The following is a 10,914-nucleotide window of genomic DNA, read 5'->3' as shown; positions in this document are numbered from 1 at the left end:
AAAGTCTTCCACGAAGGCATCCCTCCCTTTAGGCAGATAGCCCTCGAGGCTTTGCCATAATCACACACACACCTTATCTAGGAAAGCATGCTCAGGAATATGCGTAAAAGCTCATTCTTCAAGTTATACAAAGTGTGTAGTTTGAAGATTCTAAAGCTTTAAAAAAAGGTGGTGTGAGCTTTCAAAAGCTGAATTATGTTTCATTCAGAAGCGCTTTCTAACACCCCCACAAGATTTTTTTATCAGTTAAAGTATATAAATAATAAGTGTTTCTGTTAAACTTTCAAATATTAAAACGCATTATAAGTCTAACGTGTTAAATGCTAAAATAATTTCGTGAGCAACATTTTTCCATTTATTTAACGTCACAAAGATCCGTCCTCTTTCTTTTTGTAATTCGACCTGGATCAAGCTGCTAGTGTTTAGCATTTTTGCCCCTCGGCTGCTGGCGGATCCTCCCCAGAGAAGACCTACCCGTTTAGCTTCCCTAGGCATCACTGGAAGAAGATGAGATATTTTGGGTTACACAATTAATTTCTAATATTAGTGGCAACACGTTACCTCGCAAATAGGCAAATCACATTATTGCAAAGGTTTCATTGAAAATTATCGCACTTGAAGCTGATAAGTATTGCACCTATACTACAGTTCTCGTCAGCGTGGGTGCAGCCCTCAGCGTGTCTTGTGTTTCTTCTCATATAACATACGCCATTTTTGGCCGCGGCGATATATGGATCTCATACTTTTACGTCAAGATATTGCTCCGTTTCTCGGACGTTTTTATTTCATCACTTTTATGAGCCTAAATAATACAAGTGCAATGTTGTTGAAAAGGCCCTCACCAGTTTCAGGGCCCTTGCGAAGCGACAATGCAAGATCCAAAATAAACGGAATGACGACATAGAAGGTTAGACGATAAAGAAGATTTTGAAAGAAAAAACAGTTTTGCTTCTTTACGCAAAGCTGTGGTTTGGAATATATTGTGCTTCTGTAATGTCTATTGATTAGTTTCGTTTCGTTTAGTTTAATCTGATTTATTCCGTAATGGAAAAAGTTGAGAGATGGATGATGAGAGAGATATATATACTAAGGTATCTTGCCTTTAAGGAGAACCTTTTAAGGTAAACAATCTCATATCCTGATTACACACGGAGAAAACTTCCATAAGCAATCCCGTTTGCCTGGATTCGGACGCAGGGAAAATTTATAGCGTTAAGCATCTTAAGCGTTTCGCCATTGATGGGCGGAGTTTGGTGCTGTAATTCAGCTTTTCCTTCAGCATACGAAATTTATCACAGTAGGTTTCAGCAACGTACATCGGATACTTGATCTACAGAGCGTGACGACAATTCATCATATCATAAAAAATTCGCAGAATTTGCAATGAAATGTTGAAATGTTAATTGATGGATTTGCACAAGAATATGGGTATGCCAACAGTGCTTCTTTACTTGAAGAATAAACTAGTAATCAGTTGATTTTTAGAACTTTTTCTAAAGCATAATACATTTTAAAAGAACGCCGAGTTTTATTTCAGTCAGAAATTTAATTTTTTGTAGAGGGCAATACAAAGAATTGTGCCTTTTATTTACGAGTTATACGCCAAAATCCTATTTTCTGCACCTATCCAAGTAAACTGGAAACATCCACTTTTGCGATTTTCTTCGGTCACCACCCTGCTTCCGATCGTGGATGTGTTAAATTCTCTAACAACAAAAATCTTAACCACAATACCAACACAAAACTCCATTTCCGAAAGTCAGCATTGGAAATCTCAGCAACTCTACTCTCCCCCCCCAAAAAAAAAAGTCATAGCATTATTTTCTAGTTAAAGCACATTACTTGCGTTATCATATGTCCAATAACGGCTTTGAAGAGTGAGAAAACAGGAATACGCAGATGAATTTATGTTTGTTAAATATAAATCTAAGTCAAAAGATGCGTTTTAAAATATTGAGAATATCCTGGTTCCGCTTTATGCCGTAAACGTCATTTTCCGGATCAAAGAGCGCGCTAGCTGTAGGTAGTGCTTTTGACAAAATCTATGTTATGTTTCAACTAATGCAATTTTAAACGCAAGTGAATTTCGTGATGTCTAAGAAAAGATACCTTCAAAATAGCTAGAGCTACTCTTGCAATGGAATCCTAACATATAAAAATATTCATTGCCCTCCACATCTTAAGAAACACCATGTTTTACAAAGAACACCATTGCGAAAATATCAGTAAATTTTAAACTCGCAGTTTATATGCAGGATAATAACAAAGTGTAGAAAATATATGCAAAAATATTTATTTTATAGAAATGAATACTTTTACCTTATATTCATTTTTTATCCTTAACGCATTGAAATTTTATGTATAAAATGTCAAATAAATTGCCCAAATAATTCGATGTTCCTGTAATTACATTAACCCTTTGCCGCTCAGTGTTCCACTACAAGAAACACCCAAATTGAATCGCTTCTGAAACTCTTTAAATTCAACCGTAAATAGATAAAAATGCCTTTATAATATACTTTGAACTTTTCTTTTTAAACAGTAGATAGCAGAATATCACAAAGAGACACAGAATTTTCATTTATTATGTGTTATTAAAATCCACTTTTCCTCTACCTCCTTTATTCTACATTGCTACTCTACTATTTTCATTACAGTTATAATTAATAACAATAATAGATACAGTTACATATATAATAGTAACGTTTAGCACAGCAATTAACTTTCTACTTGCATTAATTACGCTGTGCGGCCTATAAGACAGTCAAACCACAAAACACACACCAGAAAAGTAGTAATAATAATATGTAAATGTTGTAAAATGTTTAACATGCTATCAACGTAAAAAACAGAACGATCTCAGAATCATGAAATACTTTTCAAAGCACAAATCCATTTGCACACAAATTCATTATAAATTAATCCAAAAGGGGTTATAGGCAGCCTAATATTTAATCTTTGGATTTACCCATAAGAAGTAATTAAGCGCTTTGTAAGTGATCTACAGAAACGTGGTACAGGAAACATTCATTCAACATATGAACAAAATTAGTTCGGAAATCTCATAACAAAATTAATCGTATATTGAATACACATATACGCAAGTGAGGCATCTGTGTATATAGAAAATATGGCAACCTATCTGAGGTAAACGATAACAACAAATCAAGAAATCTGTTCAGCTATTTATAAAATTATTCAGAATTTACGTCTATCTATGTTCCTGTCAAATCATCTTTCTTCAGCAAGTATCACCTATCCAACTAAGAGTTATTTTATTTTATTTTTTCTGTACATTTCTCACGAACGCAAAAGTTTCTACAATCACAGTTGAGCTTCGACGAATAAAATTCAAGGACGTTTAGTTCGGAATTTGCATTCAGTGTGCACTTTCGATCAGGAATGTATTACACCAGTAAACAAATATATATTTATCTGCATTTAGCTTTTAAGTCTTTTGACGAGAAAATTTTAATTACTAGGTTGTACTAGGTTATATTATGAGATTACATTTATATACTAGGGCTGCAAATAAAGTTTTTATTTATTCTTTTACCTTTATCATTTATCTACTTATTCAATATACCCACTGGAAAGGTCATTTATGTAACATAATAGGTGTATTATTTGATTATGGCAAAGCACGCGTGGGCTCTTTGCCTAAGAGTTATGCCTTGTTGGAGGGAGGTTTAAGGGAAAGTAGTTAGTATATTCCTTAAACAAAGGACATATAATTATAACGGCAATGCAGTCCCTTTGCCTAGAATCGAGCTTAGGTCGAAGTACCAATATTCAGGATCATTTTGTCAACCGCTCATAGTTCCACAAACACACACATGTCAACCGTTCATCGCTTCACAACATATCATTACTGTTTTCACACCATCGCAAAATAAATCTGGAAGTTTTGTTCTTTTGCAACTAGTTAAATTTCAACTGAAATCCACGTTCAATGAAAACTTTGACAGAGCGATTAAAGAGCCGGTTTTATACCTTGATGCAGGTGTAATTCTACTGCACATAGCTGTACCTCCCAGTAACCTGAAATACTTCTACTGTGGGTCTTTGAGAATTTTCCTAAATAAGTACCAAAGGACCAACGATTTTAAATTTCGAACCACCTACTATCTTACTATCTTAAAGATCGTTTCATTCCACATCAGATATTCAAAATGTGGATAGAAAGGAGAAAATAGACAACTGCTAAAAATGGAATTTGGTAAAATTCAATGTGAATTTACACTTTATTGTTGGTCTCTTGCGCTTTAACAGCTCAGATGAAGTGAGAGATAACTGATACGTTGACACATATGTGATTATACAGAGTTTCTGCTGTTTAGGTATTACTTGCCAATAACCTCAGATTATCCAACTGTCGGCGTTTTAGAAGTCCCTTAGTGAGTTCTCAGGCCGAGTGAAAGTGAATATGGGTACGGGAGAAAATGCTTAAATGTAACAATTTGTGGAAACATTTGTGTGGAAAACAAAGTTTTTAAGAGTTACCAACATTACACTGATAGAGCAGCTCCAAAATGTAATTAGGTCACAGCCAAAATTTCTGTATATGAAACATCGAAATGGTAGCTATGAGGATTATATTATTCATTTGTGCGAGCATTTTATTTACTTGTATACCAACAATTTCTACCTAAAAATCCCCATTGCTTTAATATTTAATTATTGGCACTTGTTGCAGAATATTTTACTTTCTGTTAAAAAACGTCTAATCAAAATTAATCAATCATCGTCACACACGTTCCAAATTAGATTTCTGAATCACCTTCCTGAATGCTTTTGAGATTAAAAGTAAACCGAACAAACAATTTAAGCAGAAAACAAAGCACTAGACAGAAGATAAACATACGAGGCCAATCCTCCAAAAAATGGTCTTCTATATATTTTAGATATACAAAGAACCGTTTATTTTATATTATTGCTACATCACTTTAAAGATTGAAGAATGCTTTATTTTTCAACATAATCGCCATTTCGGTCGACCATTCGGTAATACCTTTACACTATTAACTTCTAAGATGTCATCCAGAAATACTTCAAATCAAAACCTAGTTAAATGCAAGTGATATAAATGCTTACTTCAATCTAATAAATGCTTACTAAAAATCTGATTCAAAGAATTCGTTGTTAGAATATTTTATTTTCATAATTATGTTTTACTTTTATTTCAGCCTGAGTAATGATGATTGAAATCTCAATATTTAAGAGAAAAATGTCTTATAACAAAACGCAGCAGTTTTTACACAATAAGAGTCAATTTTCTGTACCTAGTTGAGTCACGTAAATTATATTAGGTTTGTAGAGATCAATATAGAAACATTAAACCTGAGACTAGGTCAACCAGGAAATCTCACAAATTCTTTGTTTCTTTCTCTAAACAAGTGCATGATATTCTCGTTCATTGGTATCGATCAATATTAACATTTACATCTGATAACACTTTAAGGATCAGTGATAAGCCTTTACTAAATTTTAAAACGAATGCAGCTTTTACAGATTGGACTTCGAAATACTTCGAAAAATTTAGCTCTTCAAATTTGAAAAATTTAAATTTATTCATGAAATATGTCTCACATGGAAACAGATTTCGGTTCGATTATGCTAGTGATTTTCAAAAGTACAATTTACAGGTTGAGATTGTAATTATTATGAATAACATTATAGCCAATTTGTTATTTACTAGTTTTTTCATATATTGCTGCTCTATATTTAAAATTACAGAAAAAGCAATTACATCGCTGCTTTTTTTCCGTCTATTTTAAATGAAATTGTTTTGTCTCTTATAGGCATAGCGGTGACCTTTCCATAAATTTTGGATAATTTGCTTTTTAATGTTTTTAGCACTTAAACTCATTTTTGTTAAAAGTATCGTATTTCTAACTTGCCAAGTAGCGTTAATATAGCTTTGTCAGGAAATTTTCGACCATTCTTGACTCCATGAAAGTCTTTCCTATTTCGTTTTGTGATTGAAGCTGGATCAAAAAAATATTTTTAACTTTCAATAAAAACCTGCATTTTACCGGGTTCTATCCTCATATGCTCAAGCCACAATTTTTGCTCATAACGTTATACAAATACAAGTTACAGATCAAAAAGTTATACAAATACATGCTCAGCGCGATAGAGCTTAAAAGTAGGAATTTAGCTTGGCTAATGGGGTATTCGGCACTGCCTCAAATAAAGGCAGTTCCTGCTAAATCTATTTGAGGGCCAAAATTACACTCATGTCCATAAATTAAGCATAATTCGAAGTCACGCGGAAATCGAACTCTAAAATAAATATATCACCAGTAAAATCACTACACACATCTTCAAGAATCATATGCAAATTTCAGGAAGTAACCAGATGACACCGATGGTACGTCATAATGACGAAAGTGTAAAGGCCAGTTTACATATGACAGAGTAGCTTGTAACGAGCCGCTCGTTACAGCTACTTTGACAATGTAAGCGCTCACTTCGACAGAGTAGAAACGTAGGGGAGATGAGTCAGCGCTTCCGTTTCTACTTTGAACCTGTTGAAAAATCCATCCGGCCAGTTACTGCGAGTAGCGTTTGCAGAGACGTCGCGACTGTGATTATACAAAATGTCCAAAATTCCGAGATGGAGCGACAGCCAAACCATGGCATTTTTTAATGCATATGCTTCATATGAAGTGTTATGGAACACTTGGCTAGCAGAGTATAAAGACAAAAATCGAAGACAGAAGGCCTATGAGGACATTATTAAAATACTAAATCTTGAAGGAATTGGAGTTACCGAACTAAAGCAAAAAATAAATAACTTTCGTTCAACGTATCTCCAGGAGTTGAAAAAAATTGCAAATTCAAAGCGATCTAGAACATCTGGAGATAGTATTTACAAACCATCTATCGTATGGTTTCAGATGGCAGACTCCTTTTTACGTCCTCATGTGGCTCAAAGGAAAACTCAAAATAATTTGGTAAGTACAAACTTTTCCTTGAAATATACTTTATAACTGTGCATGAAGTAATTTTTATCTCAAAGATCAGACTCACTGATGTAACATATTTTAATTATGTTCAATAATGTGAAATATGTTCATTCACACGTTTTCTTAGTTTATAGTTTCTGTACTCTCTATATAAATACTGCTTCATTAATAAGTTGCAGTCTCTTATACTTATGTGAACTTATGTTCATTTTTCTACAAGCATCCCTACATGAGGATGCAATAAATATATGATATTATAAACCATAAAAATAAAAATGGAATTATAAAAAAATATATATAGATCTGTTTTATTGGAGATATTTAAATGTGTTGCTTTGTATAAAAATATTCTGGGGTTTAATTTGTTAAAATTCAGCTTGGATGTGAAACACTGAGTAGGTTTATTCAAATTATACTAGATGAATTCTAATTTTCTTAAATTATCCGTTTCAGCATTTTAAAAATAAAGTATAATTGCTAATATTTAATCATTATTAATATTTTTTATATCACTTTATATATTATTTGTGTGTTGTCCAGAAACACAATTTCAGTAGTATCCAAAAGTAACAATTTGCAGTAAATATCTTCCTCTTGGAACTATGTCATAATATATATATTCTTTTATCTGTGATAATATATGTAATGCTCCCAAGTTTTTTGCTACTTATTTAAGATTTTCTGAATAATTCGATGGATATTATACAGTTTATTTCTGTTGTGTTAATGGGTAGCTTTGAATAAATATTCCATGTGTTAATTTTGCATTCTGCTCTAGAAATAATACAGTTCCAGTCAGAAATCTGCATAGTTAATTACATTCACAAAGAGTTACTGATTCTGTGGATTCTGGATGAATAAATACATTATTTCTATCAGTAAATAATAAAACACATTATTACTTTTACATTATTTTGTAAATGATTAATTAGGTGTAAAAAACAGTTATATATAGTAGAAAAACTTTGTTATTTTGAATTTCAATAACCAAAGTTGACTAAATAACTTTTCACAATAAACTGATTTTCTTTTAAATCAATTGACTTTTCTCTCAATAAACTGATTTTCTTTTAAATCGATTAATGAATATATTTTGAAAGTGAATAAATTTCAGTTATGTTTACTGAATATATTTTTTTAAGTCCTTGTATCTGAAATACAATAAGCCCTGTCATGACAGCAACATTCTTAAGATGAACATTATTTCCAAGAAAGTAAACAAACATTAGTTTGGAGTCTAACTTCTCTTAGAAGACCACTATCACTGTCCATGAGTGATCTTAAGTCTTAAGATCTTAAGTCAGAATTATGATTTTTTCATACCTAATTCCCTTCGATAAAAAATACCATCCTCTGTTAATATCATATATTATGTATAGCTGTACAAATTTTAAACTAACTTCAGTTCAGTAGCTACCGAAAAATAACATAGTACTAATAGCTGGGCAAAATCCTAAGAAGCAGGCTCAGTGTTTTCTCGATGTTTAATATGAATATAAGCCAGGTTGCTTTAGAAATTCCTTTAAGAAGGCATTTTCCCCTTAAGTGTGATATTTATTATGTGATTTGCCATAATCTACTCCTTTTCAATTTATGAACATAGATGTATGTTCATAAATGCATTCCTTTCTTATGCAATTTCTATTACATTTCTAATTTAAATTCTTGTATCAAACAAAATTTTGATCAAGAGCATTAAAAACTTATAAATGAAATAACTAATTTAATAAAATAATAACTTTGAAGTAATGTATAATATAATTAATATAAAAAGTATTGAATTATTATTAAAATTCTTTTTGAATTTGTAATTATTTTTAGTCCAAAGGGGTAATCTGCTCAGAAGGATTATTAATTTCGTTTTGGCATTTTGGCATTTCATATTTTGTAAACTGTAACAAATTTTTGATTAACAAAACTTATTATTGTTATTATATACTGTGTTGTTTTTACATACTTGCCTCATATGCCAAAATTTTCGCCGAGATCTTGGTGCAAATCGAAAATTGCCAAATATGGTTGGGGGACCAGTATAGCAATGAAATACCATATTTTTTCATAACTGAAAAACAATAAACAGTCTTTTTATATACCAACACATGTTTAACAGCACATATACTAATTTACTATTATTTTAATCAATAAATATTTTTTTCTCTTACTTAAGTAGTTTGAATAGCTTTTCTCCTTCTTAAGTAGTTTGCACCAACATAAATGTATAACCATAGGATTAGTTTTTACATTATATATTTCATATTTAGTATGCTTCAGACTGATGCATTATTGTAAATAATAAAAAAAATTTAAAATTACTTTTTAAAATTACTTCTTTTGATGGGTTATGTCCTGGCGTAAAAGATGCCGATATGGGAAGAAATCCCATAGGCTGCGGAATGTTCCTCCAGGATCCTGGAGTGAAATTAAAACTGTTGAAATCTTCCTCATCATATGATCCTGGTGGCATGTACGTTGATTTACCTGTTGTGCGTAGAAAATTATGTAGTGCACAGGTAGCCTTAACAATTCCATCCACTTTATCTGGGCTCAGAGGTATTGGTTTAAAATAAATTTGGAACCGTTGAGCCATAATACCAAAGGCATTCTCAACAATTCTCCGAGCCCGTGAAAGTCTGTAATTAAATATTTTCTGTTCCTTTGACAGCTGTCTTCGTGAGTATGGTTTTATTTGTCAAAGGAAATGCATCATCGCCTACAAGAAAACCATCTTCAGGTAGGTTTAATGCATTGGTTTCAAGTGCTTTTTTCATGGCAGAATTGCTGAAGACCCCTGCGTCTGAGCATCTTCCATTTGCTCCCACATCAATGTAGCGAAATCTATAATCATGGTCTACAACGGCCAGCAATATGATGCTGAAGGATCCCTTATAGTTATGGTAGATAGATTCGCTCCTGGGAGGTGCTTTGATAACAACATGCTTGCCATCAATAGCTCCATAGCAGTGAGGGAAGTTCCATCTCATTAAGAATCCTTCTCCAATCTCAATCCATTCTTCAGATGTCTGGGGACACTGCAACAATAAAAATGACATTTGATTAAATGTAAAAATATTTAACATTTAAACAAACTTAATTTTAATAAAATCGAATTTTTTTTTCGAGTTTTGGCTTAAGATAAATTAAATTGCATGTCTGTCAAATTATGATTGATTTATACATTATTATTATTATTATTATTATTATTATTATTATTTTGTATTTTAACAGGTTTTAAAAGCCAATGAAGACAGTTCTCAAGGTAACAGCAGAGACAATTCAACAGCAGAGTGGGAAGAAAACACAGAATGTGATGAGCTTCCCATAATAGAAAATAGCTTACCATATGAAGCTGAAAAATCTTCTGGTTTTGCTGTCAAAAGAAAAAGAACAGCAATACCTAGTGGTATTGACAATGCCATATTAAAACTACAAAAAATAACGCAAGCTTCAAAATGTGCTCGCGAAGAACACATGTTCGACGCATTTGGAAAAAGCGTTGCAGCTCAATTGAAAGCACTGCCAATGTGTGATGCACTGGAGCTGCAAATTGAAATCCAAACTATGATTTCGAAAAAATTAATAGAAAAAGAAGAGACGCAATTGTCAGTTGTGACAATATCGCCACAATTAAATGAAAGTGGCACATATGATGCAATTTATGTGCCTGATATGTAAATAAAATTTATTTTAATAATTCTATTTTAATAATTCTATTTGGTCTATAAATACTTTGACAAAATTACTGAAATTCATAATTTTCATACACAATTTGTTTTAATGCATGATAACCACAGAGAATCAATTTTAAATAATATGTACATGTTTAATGCCATTGATGGCAGGGTGAAATATGTTATTAGCTTCAAGTATTACGCTAGGCAGTTATTTATATGAATTTGCATAAATTGTGCAGTTTTCAAAATTATATTAAACTCGCATGTTACAA

At 32.0% G+C, this 10,914-nt stretch overlaps 1 protein-coding gene across 1 annotated transcript; it reads left to right on the top strand.

Annotated features, from left to right (window-relative positions):
• The first annotated feature begins 5,678 nt into the window (after nt 1-5,678).
• LOC146996659 (uncharacterized) lies at nt 5,679-10,643 on the top strand. Its single transcript, XM_085817963.1, has 2 exons — nt 5,679-6,959; nt 10,197-10,643. The coding sequence occupies exons 1-2, from the start codon at nt 6,603-6,605 to the stop codon at nt 10,641-10,643; spliced, it is 804 nt and encodes a 267-aa protein (XP_085674089.1). The 5' UTR covers nt 5,679-6,602.
• Nucleotides 10,644-10,914: the final 271 nt, after the last annotated feature.

This window comes from Stegodyphus dumicola, chromosome 6, assembly GCF_044657685.1.
Source record: "Stegodyphus dumicola isolate Sdum_Otavi_A_Nest chromosome 6, ASM4465768v1".
NCBI classification, from domain to species: domain Eukaryota; kingdom Metazoa; phylum Arthropoda; class Arachnida; order Araneae; family Eresidae; genus Stegodyphus; species Stegodyphus dumicola.
This window is presented reverse-complemented; position numbering and strand designations above follow the sequence as displayed.